The following is a 21,763-nucleotide window of genomic DNA, read 5'->3' as shown; positions in this document are numbered from 1 at the left end:
TAGAACATAGAAAGTCTAGATCTGTATTGGCTTCTATTTTTTTTACCCTACAGTAGAGTACGAGTGTTTATATATACAGCATGCTTGTTTTCCTTTGCAAATACTATCAAATTCACGTAACCGATTTGATGACGTAAGTAAATTGTCCGGCAAATTGTGGATGCTTATTATTGGTTGCAACAACGAGATAAAGTAGGACGCATTAGTATCCTTTGCTTCTGTATCAGATGTCCCAAACAAATGTGACGATTAGACATAGATAGTTACAATTTTGCAAGACACACATACATGTGTCTCTTTTCAACACAAGAGTTAAATACACGTAAAAAGCTATTTCGTTTGTCATTGTTTTAACTGTCTAAATAATTCTCAGTCGACCCATTCGAAGTATAGGATGACCAGTAAAATATATGAATACTTCCTTATTTAGACAAAATAAATGTGAATGATTTATTTTTATGACAAGTCATCTGTAGTATTACATTGTCTGAATGAAATTTTGTAAATAAGGAAATGTTTTAAGGTAAATCATGTCAAAAGTTTTGACAACTTACATGCGTTAGTATACAACTTAACATGTCAAAACAAACGTACGTTGTATTTCTATAAATGTGTATTTGGAGGTATAAAACAAACAGAGCTACAAGTTATGTATTTTAGCCTCTACATTTAAATGACTGTGCAAGCTATAACTTTTACGATGACTACAATCTCAGTTTATCTATTTTGTTATTGTTTTCTTTACTTCTCGTGTACGTTCGCCGAAGGAAGATATAAGCGCCAAGCAATAAATGTGACGGAACTTGATGTTACCATTGTCAAAAGTAAGTTAAAAATTAATATTTCACAAACTGCATGTAAATTTTATCTCACTGTTTGGAGACATTTAACATGACATACAAAATACTAATATCATCAAGAAAACAAGTACTTTAAATTTCTTATTTTTATCACCTACTAACGGAATGTCTTTGTAGTTTGTTGTTTTGCCTTTTTAAAACTTGATGATAATGATGATGATGATGATGAATGACTGCTTAACGTTCAACGGCAAATTAAATGCATATTCAGGACGATGAATGAGTAATAACCCTGCTTTGTATTAGACCGACACGCTGAGTCGGATTTGTAACGTGCTAGTTCACATGGTGACAGCCCGCAGGAAGACATGTCACCCTACCCAGACACATTATTCTGACGCTGAGCCGATCAGTCTTTGGTCTTACTCCTTATTGCGCGTGCTTAGCACTTGAAAAGTTGGTTGTTTGAAATGTTTTTCCTTAAAAAGAAACTCCATAAAAAAACTTAAAACACACAAAAAAACAAGGGACATCAAAACCAGAAGATCAAAACTCAAGTAAGATCAACTGTACGTGGAGGATTAAGTATAATTAAAATAATCGTAGACTTAACAGTAACAGTTAGAATAAATAACTTAATCATGCCAGAACGGAAGTCCGTCAGCAGCGGCAACAATTTAGTTGAGGTAACAGAAAATGAAAACGATTTTTCTGCTCACGAAACCTGTTTCTTCAATGAAGACGCTTTATCATGTACGCTCGAGGCCAAAATGTATGAGCATAAAAGAAATCCTGAACAGATCAATCAAAATCGGTTCGAAGGTCAACTTAGCCGCAGGGAGTTGGAACTTTTGTTTTAGAACAACAACATTATTTACAAACCGAGTGGAGTAAGGTCGTAAATGACATTTTATATATCAATTACAGTCAGGTAACCTGCGGTTAATCAAGGTATTGGAAGAATATATGAGCTAATCATATATCCCAATTATTGAATTACTTGTATATTTCGTATTTATGTCTTTACTCTTGTAGTTATACATAACGATTTCTTTAATTAAATATGTTTACATTAATCACTGCTACTTTCCTATTTCAATTAATTGCTACTCAGATAGGAATTAAAGTGATTAATAAAGACAACAGTAGTATACCAATGTTCAAAAGTCATAAATCGATTAAGAGAAAACAAATCCGGGTTACAAAATAAAACCGAGGGAAACACATCAACTATAAGAGAAAAGCAACGGAACAACAGAAACACTGAACTGCAACAAAATCAAACGCCAACATACATAGAAACGGACTAATTGATAACAACTGCCATATTCCTGACTTGGTACAGGACATTTTAAGAATAAATGGTGGGTTGAACCTGGTTTTATGGCTAGCCAAACCTACCGCTTATATGGCAATGTTAAAAAATATTGCTAAAATGACAACAGTACGTGACAGGAATACAGTACAAACAAACGCAAGAACACTCAACACAGAGAAATACATAAATAAAAATTATGATAGTACATTACAACATGTAAACTGTAGAATAACAACGGACATCTACCATGAATTAACGACAGCATAGGACACCATAAACTGCGTCACATGAATGGATCAACGCTTCAAAAAGTGACGTACTTTTGTGACGTATATTTAATCTTGAAATTCATACAATTATATGGAACGAGATTCAAAAAATCACAATTATTTTCACAATACTAGTCCAAATGATTATCATGATTATGACGGTCTTGAAAGGCTTTTTAAATTAATGCTGTGACGACGTCATAATTATTTGGACTAACACAATACTTTATCCATGGAAAATGGAAATTAACTCGACTAGACTGACAAATAAGACATATGTGAAATGTGCCGAAAATACAGAATATAAACCACAAACGATAAGACATAACACAATATCGAACCGTACTTACAAAAGAAACATCATAACTATATAGTTACATGAATGTAGGATGTATAACTACCGAGACACGTCGTATAGCAATGCGATTTCACACTCGGCAAAACAGTCATATTAAAAGAGAATGTTATGACTAACTAGAATTTTTCAGGTATTGACAAGGAAGCTCGGAAGCAGCTGATGTTCCTGATAGCAGATCGATTGAATGATACTGTATCTACGCAATCTGATTTGGCTGGAAACTGCCAAAGTAAATTAAACGGTACAATAGATGGATGTTCTACGTGTAAAGCAGATCTCTGTACTAAGTAAGTTGTTTTTGTACATTTATAGGGAATAACATTTTTAAAAACATAAGTTTATTTGAATTTTATCTTTTGATAAGATACATTGTATCAATAAAAATGTATATGATATAACTAAACTTGATTCCAAAGATACATTTTATGTACATACAGACTTCTTACAGTCATATTATTTTCCGTTAAAATATACTACAATTTTAATATCATAACGCTGAAAAGACTAGTTTTGTGTATCAAGTGGATCAAGTCGTCCTTCTGATATATTGGTTCCGTCTGTAAAATATTCAGTATACTTTCGGAATGTATAAATAATTCAAACTTGGCAAATAACGACCGAGTAACAGTCTATTTTTCTGAACACACGTTATCAATCCCAATAAATCACACACAAATGATATGAAAACAAACGAATTGGTGCGACTAACTGATATGATAATGAGGTACTAAATATTGGTCACTTTGCAAGGCAAGTTATTTTGTTTTACGTTATTAGTATACTATTTTTTAAAAAATGTATGACTGCGATTCAACTCATCAGATGATTTTGGCTATTTAAATGCCCCTTTGGTCCTATATACCTTCACTTCGTACTTTATTTGGCCTTTTTAACTTTTTTGATCCGAGCGTCTCCGATAAGTCTTTTATAGACGAAACGTACGCCTGGCGTATAATTTTATTTTCATCCTGGTATCTATGATGAGTTTAGAAGGTTGTACTTCTTACTCACCAATTTTGTCAATGTTACGGAACTATAAACAACTGGCATACAGGTGCGGGGTTTAGGTAGCTATACAACCATGTTTAACCCACCAATTTCATCGGAAAATGCCTGTACAAAGGCAGGAATAATGAAGTAAAATCAAGAAAAGCACTTCGGACGCACGAAATGAATGATATTATGTTCCTTTAAATACTTTTCTTTCATATCATTTAAGTATGATTTAGTGGGATTTATGACCGTGCTGTAGACTGCTAACTTATGTCATAACCTGCGAATGTCGGAGAGCTTGGTTAGTATCAACTGCCAATTACATACAGTTTGATAAAAAAACACTTATGCTCATATAATTAGTACGCCATTGACAAAATAAGGCGTTATGTTCAATAAAACAGAGAGAGGATACCAACTGGACAATCGAAAATATTATGGGAAATAAATTAAAGGCAATGTTCAAATCTCACAAATTTATTGCGAAGATACGAATCAATTTAAAAAAAAACAAAACATGCGCGATTCGCATAAACTCCTGCAAGAAACCAAGTTAATGTAAAAACGGACAACACCATGGCCAAAAATGAAAACGCAGTGGGACAAACAATAATAACAGCACTTTACATAGAAACTAAAGAATGAGCCAGACTCACCTCAAACCTTGGGTGAAATCAGGTGCTCCGGAGGGCTAAGTAAAAACTCTTCAAAGCTTTTACAGATTGAAATAATTGGTAAATCAGTAAATATTTTTTTGTTTTTTGATATACTATATTTTCAAATTATGAAGTGAATTAAATATCATAGAAGATCAAATTCAAACCAATATAATTTATTTCTGATCTTAAACATACTAGGATTATTGTTGCATCGTTTCTCTGCTAAGTATGAAATTTAGGAGGATACGTTTTAAAATTGAGAATGGAAATGGGGAATGTGTCAAAGAGACAACAACCCGACCATAGAGCAGACAACAGCCGAAGGCCACCAATGGGTCTTCAATGCAGCGAGAAACTCCCGCACCCGGAGGCGTCCTTCAGCTGGCCCCTAAACAAATATGTATACTAGTTCAGTGATAATGGACGTCATACTAAACTCCAAATTATACACAAGAAACTAAAATTAAAAATGATACAAGACTAACAAAGGCCAGAGGCTCCTGACTTGGGACAGGCGCAAAAATGCGGCGGGGTTAAACATGTTTTTTTGAGATCTCAACCCTCCCCCTATACCTCTAGCCAATGTAGAAAAAACAAACGTACAACAGTACGCACAGTAAAACTCAGTTTAAGAGAAGTCCGAGTCCGATGTCAGAATAGGAAACAAAAGAAAATAAACAAAATGACAATAATACATAAATAACAACAGACTACTAGCAGTTACTGACATGCCAGCTCCAGACCTCAATTAAACAGATTGAAAGATTATGTCTTCATCATATGAATATCAGGTACAATCCCTCCTGTTAGGGGTTTAGTATTATACCGTCATAAAATATATGAGAAGAACATAACCCGTGTCATGCCAACAACTGGTTTTAGAATAAATATGTTTAATTCCGATGCAAAGACCCTATAAGTGAATCAATATTAAAGCCAAAATATGCAATTTTTAATGACCTGACAACAGTATCGTAACTATATCCCTTCTTAATAAGTCTGTTTAAAGGTTTTGTTAGCTTTGTTAGCTTAGTACGTTTGTCCATCAAAATTTTGCATTGAATTTACGGCATTTACTATAAAACATTGCAAAATCGTCAAACTAATACTTATACCTATTGCCAGACAATTACTTGTACATTACACATGTTTACTTAAATGCTAAATTAATATTGAAATTAATTTTGTTTTAGTATAGAAATTCCATCTTTATCTGAGGCAGTGTTAAGTAAAATATCAGTAGGCAATTACCGTCCGATTACCTATGCCGGAGAGGTTTTAAAGGAAATTGCACAATGGGCAGTCGGAGCTAAAGACTTCTTGGGAGATCGATTGGGTCCGTTTCTAAATAACATAGGAGATGATCTGCTAGAAGTTGCTAAGGTGCTTATAAAAGGTGGAAAATATATAGCATCCCCCGCCGCTGATGCGTTTAAGTCACTTGGAAGAACAATTGGGAATGCCGGAAGGGAGATAATTCAAGCTATTAGTGGTGATGTTACCAATGTTATAGGCGATATAAAGGGGCTCATTGGTAAGCCTTTCGAAGACTTTGAAAATGCATTGAAAACAGTTCGCCAGACAATATCAGAAAAAGCACCTGTCGTTTTAAATACTATCAAAGATGCAGTCTTACCTGTTTGGGAGAGTAAGTTTCAAATTTTAAAGATATTCAAAGTAATACCAATCTATTTTCGAATCAATATAAAACTAAGGCAATAAGAATAGAATTAGTTCACAAGTGTATCACAAGCTCAGTTACCTACTGTGCTGCGGTACTTGCATTAACATACGGTTATTGTTTTATTGAAATTTGCTGTTATGGAATTTTGGAAATCATTGGAAATCTAAGAGTGTATCTCAATCTGGTTTTGGCAACTTTTGTTTTTGTTTTGTTTTATCAGCTCCTCATCGTTTGTTTAAAGTTTTTGATGTTCAAATATTAAGTGTACATAAGGTGCAGTAAAATCGATTTCGTTAATGTTATTATAACTATAAAATAAATTAATGACCATCGTGTAGGAAAGTAAATGGTTTGAATGTTAAAGGTATGTTATATGTTTTATCTAAATTGACAATGAACAGGTACGAAATAATGTACAGTTAGAACGGGTTCCATTAGTGGAGCAGAAACTTTTTACCCTTCCAAGCAAGTGAGTTCATCGGAAGCTTTTTGTGGTGATCGTGCTGTTTATTTCATATTTCCTGTGTGGTGTTTGTCTGTTTGCTTTTATTTTGTTTTTGACATAGTGCTGACTGTCTGTCTTTAGCTTATGTTTTGATTACCCCGCTAATACCTTCTTTTTTCAATACAAACTGACACTGTAGAAAGGGAATAAATACATAATGAATTTTGCTCATTGTTGAAGGCCGTACGGTGACCTATAGTTATTAATTTCTGTGTCATTTGGTCTCTTGTGGAGAGTTGTCTCATTGGCAATCATACCACATCTTCTTATTTTTATAGTAATAGTTGTGTCTGCTGCCTTCAACTAAGAGCACAACTCAAAAGCCTTTATTTACAAAAAGCAAATTAGTAAATATTGCCCGAGCAATAGATTAATTCCAAAGTGTTTAAGTTTTTGTCTACGAATTGTATGGTTCTTAGCCCAATGAAAGACTTTATATCAAAACAATTTAATTATTATAATTTATAATAATAGTGCTACCCCCAAGAGATGTGTAACATAATTTGACAAAAGGGTATGACCATCACAGTTCAGGAACAGTGCTGAAATTTCTGTTTGTTTTTCATTTCGTTCGAGTATTTGGGTTTTTTTTTCAATTACAACTGAACATCATAAATAGTTACCAACGATGTTTAATTGTTTGGTACATGGATCTTTAACTAATATATAGAATGCCATCCTGTATTTTAATGTGCACTTAATGCTATATTTTTTTTCTTCATCCAATACATCAAATTGCCGGTATACAGTAAGTAGCCAAAACGTGAACGCATGAATTGACGTATTTTTGAAATTTATTTCAGGGACACTGGGAAAACTTTTCAGGAGAAAACGTTGTGTATCATCTTGTCCATCTTGTAACAAATTAGACATTAAAAAAAACACTATAAGCCAGATCATTGATTCAGGTAGGTATCTGTTTAAATCAGTCTCCAAACGTATAGGGCGAAATTCCGTATTCTTTTCCAAACAATTTAGGTTCATATTAAAATCAGTTTCCCTAACCTTTCAATCTGATTAAAATACGATGTTGTGATACGCTACACTAGCGAAAACTAACAGCTGATGTTAATGAGATTCCCTAACATTTCTTTGTGTCATTTTCGAAAAATTTATACTTTAATTACTATTATTGTATTGACTATAATGTCTAAATGTCTTATAATGTTGTTATGTCTATTAAATGAAAAATGTGAGTTAGACATGTCGGAACCTGTATGAAAACAAAGTTTAGTTACTGTACATACACGTATCTTACGAGTTCTAAGTATTTCCCTAATTAGACGTGATTTGTGGGTCACCTACATTTACAATTACAAATATTAACTTATCAGAGAGCAAAAAAGTGGGATCTGGGAAAAGACGGGAAAAAGTTAGTTAGAAGTGGGAAATATTACAAAGAGAAGTGGGATTTGGAAAATGAGCATTCCGTGTCACCCCTCTTCTATATATCAGCTTGGTGTGCATGTCCAGGATCAATGTCTGTAATCATAATACCGATATGTAATACCCTATAGGCAAATTGTGGTCTTTCAATATACGACAAGTGCTGAAATGAAAAGCTAAAAATTATGTATACTTGTACTCCCAATTATGCTCTTTTATACAAATGCATTGTTTATTTGGTGTATTACAGACTAATTCTTCGTTAGAAATTATAACGTACTTGATGAACAATTATATTGAGTATTGAATACCCAAGATAATAAAATGTACTTTTTATCATAGTTTGTGGTTCAGATACAACAAAACAAAAGAAAGAAGCAATGGCCGAAATAACATTTCTAAAAGACCTGTACAATAAAACAAAAGACAACGAACAGATAACAAAGGTTTGTATTCCCAATACAATTTGTCTGTGGCTCTTCTTAGCTAAGCTGTACAGTTTTGCCAAAAAAGTAGAAATTTGAATTTAAAAAAAATATAGTTATTACTCACCTAATCAGTAAATTTATTTTCAACTGCATTTCATTAACATAAAATCCATAGTTTAACGCAAGATGAAAAATATTTCTATTATTTTCTACAGTGAAATTCTATCAAACGTTATTTTTGGTATTAAATAAGATTGTTTTTCCCCAGTGCTGTTTATGACTTTAGAGTATGAAAGCTACTCTGGTAGTACAACCGATTTTAGATTGTACACCGGCACGATTTCGCATCATCTGTTAAGTACTTTTAAAAATATGAAAATAAGGAGATCTGTTAAGCATGCTTTAAGAAACATCAAGCATTCTTAGATACGGTATGAGATATCATTGTTTTGATGCACCTGGTACTATTGTTTAATCATACATATAATATTACCTCGTTTGCCATTTAACTGATCGAGATTTAAAATGGATTGACATCACGAGAAACTCATGTGCTTGTCCCAACTCTGGAACCTTCTTTTGATCAATCTTAATATTTTGATGGCAGGGGATTTGTTGTTGATGGCAAATAGAAATTAATTCTTTTTCTAAGTTTTATAATATTTTTCTTAAATTGTAGAATCCTGAGCCCTTATTTTACTTTTTTATACGGTCTCGCTCATACGCAACTGAACTCTTAATTAAATCTGTAGCTATATGTCAGAAAACTAACAACGCACCACAACAAATTCTTACTAAATGAGGTTTAGACCTTAAACCAATAAATATTTCTAAATTCAAATTAAGGAATCATAAAGTAACAGTTCAAAAATCAAAATCAATTGATGTTGGACTGAATATAGGCATGTTTTTACTGCCATGAATAGCAATGTTCGGTAATAATACTAAGCCAGTTTCGCAGAAATACTCCAAATAGAAATAAATCCCGCCATATGTTAAGTAATGATGCTTTCCCACAGTGCATCATTCTTACAACCAATTATAAATCAATTCATGTCGTTGTATTCCGTCTGGCTCTACTATCAAGCTGTGACACTGGAATCCATGCTATGTAGACAATGGATAAAAGATTACATGACCGTGATGCTAACTAATTTTATTTCCAATTTCAGATTGAGTATGATTTGTCTACCGCTGAACCGGATAGTCCAAATCAGGTTTACATGGACTCCTTTTTCACAATCGGAGGGAAACAGATGCAATTGATGGCTGGTGTCCTAAACATTTCATCACCAGACGAGACAGGGATGTCAATAGCACAACAGTTTTTCGCTACAGAAATAGCTAATAGACAATCAAGCACGACAGTCTAATGACTGGAGTAAATTTGATGAAACACAAACGACACCTTCGTATCATAATCCCTCATACAATTCTTTTAAATAAAATATTGGATTTTATTTGACATGTATTTTATTGATTTGCCTTGTGTTATTGTTATCTACTTATTTTTTTTAATCCACATGATCTTAAACATATTTAAGCCATAAACTGATAATTGTATGTTGATTTCGCTCCATATGTTCGCATAAAGTGCGATTTTAAGGATTTGTTTACTTTTCAGATTGCAATTTCTCGAAATTCCGTCTTAAGAATATTCTTGTAAGTTGTATTTATTACAGTCAACAATTGATTTTCGAGAATATAAACATTATAGAATGGTTGCCAGCTTCGTTTGTCGTCTTTATCATTTCAGTTTAAGTGATTTATGAAACTGGTTTTGCAGCGTGACGCCGTCACAGCGAGCATCTTGTCCTTTTAACGTTTTTTTTTACTCTACAGATCAAGACTAATCAACTGATTTCTACTGACAAAAATCAATCCAATTTTAAATTTAATATTTGTAAAATGGACATGTTAATATCTTCCGGAAAAGTGTGTCGTCAGATATTTAAGATTATGTTTCATCCGGGTGAAACAATTGGCATAAACGGGAGAAATCTGATAAAGAACCATTTTATTCTTATTGGAATAAACGTATGAATATTGTGGATATTCACATATCAAATTTAGAAAATAATAAATGAATTTATAAACAGGTTAATAATATGCCCAATTCTATGATAAGCAACAAACATCTTCAAGTAATCGCAATGGGTTTTTGTTCGTATCGGCCGATGAACCATCCAAAACAGTTATAGTGGTATGACGTAAATTCGACATGGATGTTCTTATGAATGATATTATAAACTACTACATCCCATTCTGTACGCACCACAGCGAGTCCAGTTGTAAACAATCATAATTATCAATACCATATGTCAGAAGAAGGATTTAGAAATTGAAGGTCTTTACTATGTATTGGCTACCTACACTACACAAGAAACTCGTCAAATTCCGATTAATCTCCGGTTCTAGCAATTAAGTGTTCTTCAACTAATTTTTCTATCCTCTTTACTAATTTTTTTACTACAATAGTCTATTTACCAATTGTGTAATTGGCTCTGTAATTGAAAATCCATCTGTAAAAGTTATTTCCCTTTAGAGGGACATTAATTTTCATCCGTAATGAAGAGCAGGAGGAAAGAACAAATGTGTCTGTTTGTAATGTGTGCACGTGTTATCTTAAAAATTTTCAAATCTTTTAGTTACATTTAATCTTTTGCTAAAATAACTTTTGATGTCAATATATATTTTTCATTCAAAATTGATTAAAACGCCTATACATATCACTTTCAACTCAGCCTGAGCCCATTTGTTTTCTGTTTAGAACTGACTAGTCCACAATTGGCATAGGGAAGCAACTTGTTTTAAAAGTGTGAAATAACAGATGCAAATCGTTAATTGGCAAATAGACTAACTTAACTAAAAAACATGTTATCAACTTTTTTTTTAATAAAGCAGATCCAATAATAGAATTAATCATTTTTGAATGTAATCAACTTTTTGAATATTTTAGATAAATTACGTGCTTTTGGTGGTCCCTTCAATTCGGTTGAAATTATAACTTTTCAACTATCACACAATCGTATCAAGCTTGAATTTTCTAGTATTCAATAAAAAATGAAAACAACCCTTTATAAATTGCATGCGTCCGAGGCGCTTTTCTGGATTTACATTCAGCAGGAACGCTCAAAGCCTAATACTTGAAAGCCAATGATACAACAGAACCGAAACAGTTAAAGAGATAATCGACTTAAAAGGACATACAAATATAACCAAATCATCTATGGTCAACTTTGCCTGAGGGATTTGAAACCTTAGCTTCTTAATAATTTCTTAATTTAATTTTAAACAGACAATTAAAGAAAGGTGTGTTATTCATCTCGGTACTGACTCCTGAGCAGATGATATCCTTGGCGACTGATAGATCAACGAGCAGCGGTATCGACCCAGTGCTGTAAAAAATGAAATAACACTTTATAAATTCCATGTGTCCGAAGCGCTTTTCTGGATTTAACTTCATCAGGAACGCTAAAAGTCGAATATTTGAAACCCAATAAATGGACCTTACAAAAATCAGATTGCAAATTGATTTGCTGCAACTCATTTAAAGCCTCTTCTGTAATGGAAAATATAAATATGCAAGATATATTTAATATAACTGAGATGATTAAAGCTGTAAATTTTAACGTTAACATCTATGGACGTTTCGGCAATTAAGTTTATCGACAGGTGAATTCCTAAGGACACCAAAATGCGTCCCTTTAACAGCAGACGTGTGCATGTATTTCATCCGAGGGATTTAATTGAAACAAATTTAATGTAAACATCAATAATTGTCCTTCCCTAGATTTAGATAGTTCAGTTTAACATCGGAAACTCCGTACAAAAAATTACGGGAATAGGGTCGATCGTAAATTCCTTTATGTGAATAATCGTTTTTTTTTGGTATGGTCATGTTTTTGTCTCTTTTTACAGAGTATAATATTTCATAACTCATTTACTATATCCATGTCTGCAGTGACGTTTTAGATTTCAGCGAAAGTAATCTATGTATCACTGGGAAACTATTAAGTCAGCGATTTTGTTACTGAAAATTACTCAAATTTGCCTATTTGCTTTCAAAGATACAAATATTTGGTTTGGAAGTTTAGTGTTGTAGCACAAGTCGATGGTTTTCCATTTATATTGTTTCATATTTTGTTCATACCGGGGTCTAGTATAGCCTATTACACGGTATGGGTTTTGCTCAGTTTTGAAGGTCGCACAGTGACCTTAAGCATTACGTCCTAGTCCTCTTTCTCTGGTTATTAGTTGTCTTACTGGCAATCATATCACATCTCCTTATTCTTATATTTCAATTATTTGCCATTTGAGAAAAAAAACTCTTATACTTCAGAGGAATCTCATTGACAATTTAAAGTAAAAAAAAAAGAATTTTTAAAAAGCTTTTACGTACATTTGAACGTTAATTGTAATGTTGAAACAATTCAATAATATAAGTTTATACTTTTATACTAAAAACTAATGTTTTGTTAGCAGCTGAAGAACATACGAGAAATTTGTTCGATTTCCGATTTTTAGGGACAAAAAAAGTGGCCATATCATACCTTCTGTGTTATGGTCCCGCAGATCGGTGACATAATTGTGGGTTTGATGATAAAAGCACCATATTTGGCAAAAAGTAGGGGAAAAAAACGAAACATTAAAGTTTTACAGTATATAATGATAATGGAGAAATAATTTATTTGTATAATATGCACAAGAAATATGAATAAAAAAGAAAATCCGTGTTCTGTAAATGACTGTTTTACTAAAAATATCATAAATCTTCTTTACAACGAAAATAAAATTTCAGCTATTTCATATTTACTGAACATTTAACATGTAGTTTTGTCATTTTTGAATGAAGGACAACGCAAGTAAGAAGCAAAATTAATCCGAGGGAAATAGAACCTTAGCTTTTGTCAAAGTTACTACATTTTAATCAAAGAGTATTTAGAAAACGGAACCGAACGGATTATGGCCAATTTATACATATGCATTTATTTGACATTGTGAATTTGTCAAAATGTTGCTTTATATTGCATTATTATTATTGGATTATATTTGTATTAGTCCTCCGTTACATATTTTACCAACAATTTTCAGACATTGATAATAAATATTCCGTAAAGTATGTATTACCAGCGCCAAACTATGACGTAATTGTACATGACCCTTTAATATTCATTCGATTTGAAGATAAGTCGTAACATAGAACTGTATATCACGAACACTACTACTGATATCTTCTTTCAACATTTGAACGGACAATAATAGTACTGCCAACATGCGGTCGTTTATATTCTTGGCTGTTATTACTGCAGCTGTATTCCAATGTAACTGTTCAAGTATTTCCAAAAGGCAATATTTTGCAAACTTGGATGATGGAAATTTACAAAGTATGTATTTGTTATTCAAAATAAGTAGTGAACGAGAACACATTTCTACCTTTAACAATACATTGCATGAAACCTGAATAAAAAGTAGACTGTTTTGTCTTCTTTTATTACACTAATATAATTTTGGTACACAGTGATTGAAAAGAAAAAGATAGGACCTGATGTGTATAGAAGAATCTTCTTTCAACTCCAGGGGAGGGACTTAAACAAAAGGATCAGCATTTTTATTCCCGTAAATTATATCGAGAATTGGTAGTCACCACGGACTAATCAAATTTGCTGCTTCTTTGCTAATCACATAAAATAGTAAGAACAAAGACTTCCTGAGCCGAATAATGTGTCCGAGTAGGCTGACATGTCTTCTTGTGGACTGTTACCTTGTGAACTAACATGTTTAAAGCCATCTCAGTGTGTCGGTCTAGTACAAAACAGGGGTCATATTTATATCGCATTAACAACTTCTCGTTCTTGATCTGCAAATAAATAGCCACTTGAACATCCATCCATGAAAAGTGATATGATATTACAGAAATTGCACTCCCTAACATGATTTTCTCGCTGGAAGATTGCTGCTTACAAGAATGCTATTTGACAAAGGTCTGAAGTTATCCCTTCGAAAAGTTTACGGGCCAAACCACCAGTTTGTTGATCGTTATGGAATATATGTTTCACAGATGACGACGGACATGTTCCAATTGTAACGACAATCCAGTCTTCTTTAAAAAATTTCCTCGAATGTGACATCACCGACTGAGACTTCACACCGAATAGGTACTCACATAAACAGCACGACGGGTGCAACATGTGAGGTAGGAGTTGTTTACCATTCCAGAGCACATGAGATCACCCCAGTTTTTGGTGGGGTTCATATTGCTCAGTCTTTAGTTTTTTTTTTTATATCATGACGTTGCCACACTGTCTTCAACTTATGAGTTTGGTATCTTCCGCCTCTCTTGAATGCGTAAATTCATAAGGTTTCATCTAACGTAAACTTTGTATTTTTGATTGATTTATAAGGAGAGATAACTTAGGGATATTGTTAAAAGAGAAAAAACAGTATCTAAAGTAGTATTACATTTTCCCTGCTTTAGGTTGACCTTTTGTGCACCCAAGGCAGGTACGTAAAGGAAGTCAACTTAGGAGCGCTGCGATTGGATGTAATAGTATAACATATTTTCTTATAAATTTGGAAACACAATGAAATATTTTCTTTAGAATTATTTGAAAAGGCATCCAAATTTTCATAAATTTGATGTAAAATGACGGTAGACATGGAAACCATAAACAAGCTCCGTTCGAAGATGGTGACTACAATTTCTAAAACAGAACAAGAATGTATCATTTTTTCCAAGTTTTTATTATAAAAGTGGTAAATTTAGAAATTGTTAGTATTGTCGCCTAAGGAAGAATACGTCTTCCGTTTTCCCTATATTGTTATGAAGCAAGAAAACGAGTTCATTGACCCAAATTTATCTTTTTCTGAAAGAATTTTGTAAGAGCTCATATTTTATTTCAAATTTCTATCGTTATTCATCCTTTATAGTGACTTACATACAAGTATTATTATTATATATATCAGTTATCAGCAAAACGTTGCAATTTAACTAGAAGAAGAAAAGATAGTACAGTGATCCATATTGCCATACAAAAGCTGTAAGGGGGTATCAATTTTATGACAGAAAAAAGACATAATTCCGATTTCATTTCAAATTTATACCTATAAATTTAAACATCTTTTGAAAGTGTTACTGCATCTGGCAAATTTCAGACAATGACACTATTCCTGTTTTATCAATGTTATTTTAAGAACACATTAGACAAGATAAAATAATCATTTATCACTTCTATGTAAATTATATATAGGCTGAGGCATATCAGATACGAGAAGACTATATCTTATACATAAATGTTCTTTTTGCATGTATACTCGGAACAAAATATAATAATTCTGCACAGCATCTATGGTGAAAATAGGAGATACATTTTTTCAATGTGTTCTACAAAGAAAGCGCAATATAAACTACATTTGACACAATATAAAAGAAATTCTGTCAAATGTAGTTTATCTTTCCATACAACCATATTGTCATTTACTTTTTTATGAATGATTACGTTTTATAGCTGCATCATAATTTAAATTTATAATTGCTTTCATGAATCCTTGCAAAACATCTAAACCGTTCGATGCTTCTTTGTCTCGTTATAGCATTATAAATGTGAACAAGTCTGACTAATAGGATTGAATTAGAAAATTTTAGCAATCGGCTACCGTATGATGCATTGTGGCCGGTCTGGATTATATTCTCATGATTATTATGTATGGACCTTGGCTTGCAAAGGTTTGAATTTGATCGTTCCTTTTGAAGGGAAATTAAGAAAAGCGCTTCGAACGAATGACATTGATATAGTTTTATTTTCATTTATGATTCATTTACGGATTTTGAAAAGAGTAACACATAGAGTGTCATTAGTGGAGCAGAAAATTCTGACACCGATTTCTGTCGGTATTGTGATGCTAAATATAAAGATTTCTTGGTCGTTTTGTAATTCTTGTTTCGTGTTTTCGTCTTATTTCTATTGTTCACGGCGTTGTTTATCTTTCTGTGACTTTCGGTTTTGAATCTAATGGCATCCTCCTGCTTTTGACTCTCCCAAAAGAAATATCATAAATATAAATTTTATATAAGCATACAGGTGCAAGGTTATTCAAACAAAAGTTTTTTTTTATTTTTTCAGAGCTTGATATTGAAGTTAGACGGGAAATTCTTATAATGATCGTAGAACAAATCAACAAAACAGCAGTACAACAAAAGCAGTTGTCCAAGTCTTGTGAAGTGAAAATCAACGGTTCTATCGACAGCTGTAAGGCTTGTAATCAAGATTTGTGTGTCCCGTGAGTTTTTTATCGTTTGTTGTAACCTCTCATTTTAATTTTACTGATTTAGGAACGAGCTCCTGTCATTGCTGCGACACATAAAAAAATTGGTCACAACAATAAATGCAATGAAAAATTTGGTAGGGAAACAAATGTTTCCTTGAAAAATCAGTAATACTATATACCTTGTTATGTGTTGTTATACAAAATTCCATTAAAATCTGGTAATATGAAGTAAAAAATATACCGAAAGTCAAAATGTTTGAATTTAATCAACATTATTTTTTCGAATTATGAAATGAACATTACTGTCATAGAAATGAACAAATCTCCATCTTTTGTCGTTCTAGTAGACACGTATTAAAATTTTGTATAAACCATTATCAAAACATAACCAACGTCGGTTTGTGATTTTAAAAAGTAGTCTAATGTGTCAAACAATGTGAAATGGGGTTTGGTTGATTTTTAATGCCATTAAAAGAGAGGCGAAAGATACAAAATGGATATTCAAACTTATAAGTCGATAATGCCATGGCAAAAAATGACCCGAAGACAAACAACAGTATACAAAGCACAACATAGAAAACTAAAGACCGAGCAACATGAACCCCTGCAAATATCGGTACCAGAGGTGATCTCAGGAAGGCAGATCCTATTCCAAATTTGACACCCGTCATGTTACTTCAATAAAATACGTTGACAAGTTATATAAAGGGATCAAACATCACGCAATAACGGATTGTTAATAGACTCTTTTACAAAATTCTAATCAATCGGTCATGTAAAATTTTCTAACCCTGAAACTTGACCGAATGTGAAAATCTAAAATTAAAGCTTGTTTTTCATGACAATGGATAGCCGAGACTGTTTCGTTATAAAAAAACATACTTTGAAAAATCAAAAATCACAGAGAACAACACTTATAGCTAAGACAAGAGTTACACGAACCCTTTAAAACAAACAAGGGGTGATTACAAATTTAAAATCGGAAGGATTAAAAAATTGACTTACAACAAGCCACCTATAGCTATCCAATGAAACATTGTTGTCATGATTCAGTTACTGCAAAGGCATACGGCCCTCTAGAATAATTAGTAATGCACTTAACATGGTCAGCCTAATTCAATATCATCTCAATATTAAAAGTTAAGAACAGAACTTAAAAGAAGTAACTTATATAAGATCTACAGATACGTAGTGTTTGTGTGAACCCCTATATGAGTAAGATCAGTTTCATGCCTTGTGCAGAGTAAGACTCGATGCCTAATTTCTTTGCCTGATTTAATTTGTTTTAGCTTGTTTAGAAATACCGTTAAATTCATACAAATGTACACTTATGTAGGCGAAATGCGTGTTTGACGTACTAGATTATATTATGAGTCTAGTATTTAATGATTTTTTTTTGTAGAATCTAAACGCCATGAGCTACAGATAAGATTTTATTATTACCTCATGTTTTAGCATATTTAAAACTTAAAACACCTACCCTTCATGTTTAACATAAATCATAACTGAAAACACTCAAACTTCAAACTTTAACATGACTTATAACTTAAAAAACCGAAACTTCATGCGCATAGAGAATAGGTTCCGTCATCTCACGAGTTCTCGGTATATTGTAGACTGTATGTTAATATCTTAAAAATAAAATAACAACAGAGTGATTCATCTCTTTAGTCACTGAGTGTTGAAAATACAGATGAAGCATACTTTCTGGGATTTGTATTATGAATAAAATAGTTGTTTTAAGTTCACTTACGTAAATAAGACATCAAACATTCATATATCTTTTTAAAGTGTATTTCTATTTATTTTTAGTATTTTCCAAAATCTATGATATTTTGACAATTTCTTAGACAGCCACCCCCTGTTTATGAAGCTATTTTGGTGGCTGTTGGAACAGAGGCCCTCAAACCAGTTCTTGCTGCAGGAGAATTTGTAAAATCTATTGGATCACAATTGTCATCCACTACCAAATTTCTTGGAGGCGAAGCAGGCGAATTTGTCAAAGACCTTGGAAGCGTTTCTAAAAATATTGGCAATGGTTTGAGAGATGGCGTAACAAAAACTTTGGATACGATAGGTGCTGGATTTGAAAGTCTTGGAAAGAAATTCGCAGATCTCGGCAACAGCTTGGCATCTGGCACTACTGATCTGGTAAACGGTCTAGGAAGTGGCACAACAGACCTTTTGAATGGGCTTGGGTCAGAATTTACAGGTCTGTCTAGCCAACTAGGAGGAGGATTAGACTCGATAGGTGGTTCCCTTACGGATCTTGGTAACAAACTCGTGGATGGAGTCAAGAATGTAGGACACTCGATAGGAAATACACTCGGTCGTGAGTTATACTTATACATTTCATGGTTATATTAATGAAGTGCAAGAGATAAACATGCAATTGGAGAGATTAAACATTTTTCAAGAAACCATTGAATATACCTTGCAATAATTTTTTGAGAGAAAAACAATATAAAGAAAAGCAATATAAGCCTTTAAAATCACGATTTATGGTTTATATTCTCAAAAGGAGAGTCTATTCTATGCATACCGCTGCCTGTGATTCTGATGCAATCAACAATTATTACAAACAAATAATAACTTATTTAACATAAAGATTTTTAGGGTTAAACATTTCATAATTTTAACACACCTCACTAGGTTCATAGAGAATACGACCCTTTGCCATTACTTTACTTAATAGTTTCATAGTATATTTTTCCGTTGATTTTGCTTAATGGGTTTTTGTTGTAGACGCATGTTGAAATTAGTTTGAAAATAAATTTTGAATAATTAGTAATGAAGTATTCATAACACAATGAATAAATGTTTCGTACTAAGGTATGAAAGAAATTTGAAATCTGTTCCTTTTTTTAGATATATTCGGTAAACGTTGTGTACAGTCATGCCCAGTGTGTGATAAACTTGATATCAAGAAACACACAAAAGAAGAAGTTTTACAATCAGGTAATTATTTCATCTATATAAAAATAGCAATATGTGGTATAACAACTTTCCACCAGAGACCAAATGACATAGAAGTTAATAACTATAGGTCAACGTATTGCCTTCAACAATGAGCAAAACCAATACCGTATAGACAGCTAGTCTATGTTATGACAATCCTTGTTTCTATCTTACAAAAGATTTGTAAGTGAATACTTTCAAATTGTATATCTCTTCGAATAGGCTTCACAATAATTAATTGGAAAATGTACAAAGTTCAAACAATAGCCTTTTCCACAAATCTTTTTTGTCTTGGTGGATAATTGTCTCTTTGACAGTCATGCCGCATTTCCTTATCTGAATATATTGGAGAAAAAAGTAGAAAGCGAAAGTATATAACGATAACACTTTAAAAGTAAGTATTATACTAGTAGGCTGTAAACAACATTTATTTTATCTATTTCCAGTTTGTGGAGCAAATACAATTTCCAGTCAAAAGAATGCTATTGAAACCATTGCATATCTAAGATCTCTATACAACACTACCCTCACAAACCATATCGTATCTAAGGTAAATATATGTTAAATGAAAAAGCCGAAAACATGTATGGTAACTGACGTACATGTTTAGGTTACATAACTGTTAAAGGCTCTTAACAAATTAAAGTACAACGTGCAATGCCATATACCGGTACTTTTTCATTCGGTAGAGCAAAGTCCAAAATAAAATACGGTTTGCTCTGGGTTATCTCACATCTGATTTGATTTGATCTTGCATCTATTCTCGTAATTTATGCCATGACATGAGTTCTAAATTTGGGTAAAAAATCCCCCCTCCCCTCATCCCCGAAAAAGAATCATGATTAAAATCTATCTTTTGATATGCATAATTATGGTGGACAGTTATTTTAACAGATCTAATAATTCAACATAATTTATTCTTCTTTATATTCTTTTGCAGGTTGAGTATGACCCAACTTCAATTAAAACAGTTGGTGGTGTCTCCTTTACAAATAATTTTGTAACATACACCCTCTATGGACAAACCGTCCGTTTACACTCTAGCACAGATTTGAAAATTACAGATATAACTGCAACAGCAAAGAGCGTTGCTCATCAAATTTTGAAGAAATAAAAATTCAGATTCCTTAACATTTGTTTTTTTTTCGCATTCATCCAAAAAAGCACTACTTATATGTATCTGCAATTGATTTAAACAGACAGCTGGCAATTGTAATCCTCATCAATCTTATTTTAAATGGCAATGGCTAGTATGGTCATCTGGAGTTTTGTTAAAGGCGTTAATCGATGTCATAAGTTTACAGTCCTCTTAGAAATACATTGAAGTTCAACACAATTTTTTTACTGTCCTTTTCTTCAACCAATTGTATTTTAAGTGGTTAGGATGATATTTAGTTTCCAATATATTTGATATTGTTTATTGCCAGTTTTACATACAATATAATTATAACTGCCTTTGTTATTTAAATTTTGATTTAAATGTATGGTCAACTAACTAAATATTTATTTTGCATTGAAATGAAAATATTATTAAATTATGACTGTTCTACAGTCGTATTCTAGTAACATTTCCCTCAAACATATGAACGGATTTCAGCCAGTATTTGAAAGTTCTAACTTATAAACATTAGTTTATATCTTTAATATTTGGTTTCTAAACTCAAGATATCCGAAAGGAACAAACTCATGTAATTCCAATGAAATAGATATAAGAAGATGTGGTATGAGTGCCAATGAGACAACTCTCCATCCAAGTCACAATTTGTAAAAAGTAAACTATTATAGGTCAAAGTACTGCCTTCAAAACGGAGCCTTGGCTCACACCGAACAACAAGCTATAAAGATTAAAGGGCCCCAAAAATGACTTAGTCTAGTGTAAAACTATTCAAACACGAAAACCAACGGTCTAATCTATATAAAAACGAGAAACGAGAAACACGTATGAACCACATCAACAAACGAAAGACTAAACATCAACAATTAATTTTCGAATATATATCTTATCAAGGATGAAGTGGTGTATACGAGTAGGGTCACTTGAAACTCTCGTTCGGTAATTATATCATGAAGCCCTGTTTGAAAGTGAGTGGGATTCTGTTTGACCGTGCATGGTGTAAAAATACGCGACATCCAGTTA

The 21,763-nt window shown here is 32.6% G+C and overlaps 2 protein-coding genes across 2 annotated transcripts; both read left to right on the top strand.

Annotated features, from left to right (window-relative positions):
- The first annotated feature begins 547 nt into the window (after positions 1–547).
- On the top strand, positions 548–9,860 carry LOC127707778 (uncharacterized). Its single transcript, XM_052212541.1, has 6 exons — positions 548–824; positions 2,876–3,032; positions 5,591–6,045; positions 7,390–7,494; positions 8,315–8,418; positions 9,573–9,860. Exons 1-6 carry the CDS (start codon positions 674–676, stop codon positions 9,771–9,773), a joined length of 1,173 nt encoding a protein of 390 aa, XP_052068501.1. The 5' UTR covers positions 548–673; the 3' UTR covers positions 9,774–9,860.
- A 3,813-nt stretch (positions 9,861–13,673) lies between these two features.
- LOC127707781 (uncharacterized) lies at positions 13,674–20,752 on the top strand. Its single transcript, XM_052212543.1, has 6 exons — positions 13,674–13,787; positions 16,524–16,680; positions 18,519–19,000; positions 19,537–19,626; positions 20,073–20,176; positions 20,567–20,752. Exons 1-6 carry the CDS (start codon positions 13,676–13,678, stop codon positions 20,738–20,740), a joined length of 1,119 nt encoding a protein of 372 aa, XP_052068503.1. The 5' UTR covers positions 13,674–13,675; the 3' UTR covers positions 20,741–20,752.
- Positions 20,753–21,763: the final 1,011 nt, after the last annotated feature.

Source organism: Mytilus californianus, unplaced genomic scaffold (genome assembly GCF_021869535.1).
Source record: "Mytilus californianus isolate M0D057914Y unplaced genomic scaffold, xbMytCali1.0.p SCAF_7, whole genome shotgun sequence".
Lineage (NCBI taxonomy): Eukaryota > Metazoa > Mollusca > Bivalvia > Mytilida > Mytilidae > Mytilus > Mytilus californianus.
This window is presented reverse-complemented; position numbering and strand designations above follow the sequence as displayed.

Bases quoted from the DNA above. Each gene is read 5' to 3' on its own strand.
- LOC127707778 (XM_052212541.1), top strand. From the start codon at position 674: ATGACTGTGCAAGCTATAACTTTTACGATGACTACAATCTCAGTTTAT. The intron at 825-2,875 runs GTAAGTTAAAAA...AGAATTTTTCAG, and splicing joins TGATGTTACCATTGTCAAAA to GTATTGACAAGGAAGCTCGG. The intron at 3,033-5,590 runs GTAAGTTGTTTT...ATTTTGTTTTAG, and splicing joins AAAGCAGATCTCTGTACTAA to TATAGAAATTCCATCTTTAT.
- LOC127707781 (XM_052212543.1), top strand. From the start codon at position 13,676: ATGCGGTCGTTTATATTCTTGGCTGTTATTACTGCAGCTGTATTCCAA. The intron at 13,788-16,523 runs GTATGTATTTGT...TTATTTTTTCAG, and splicing joins GGATGATGGAAATTTACAAA to AGCTTGATATTGAAGTTAGA. The intron at 19,627-20,072 runs GTAATTATTTCA...ATCTATTTCCAG, and splicing joins AGAAGAAGTTTTACAATCAG to TTTGTGGAGCAAATACAATT.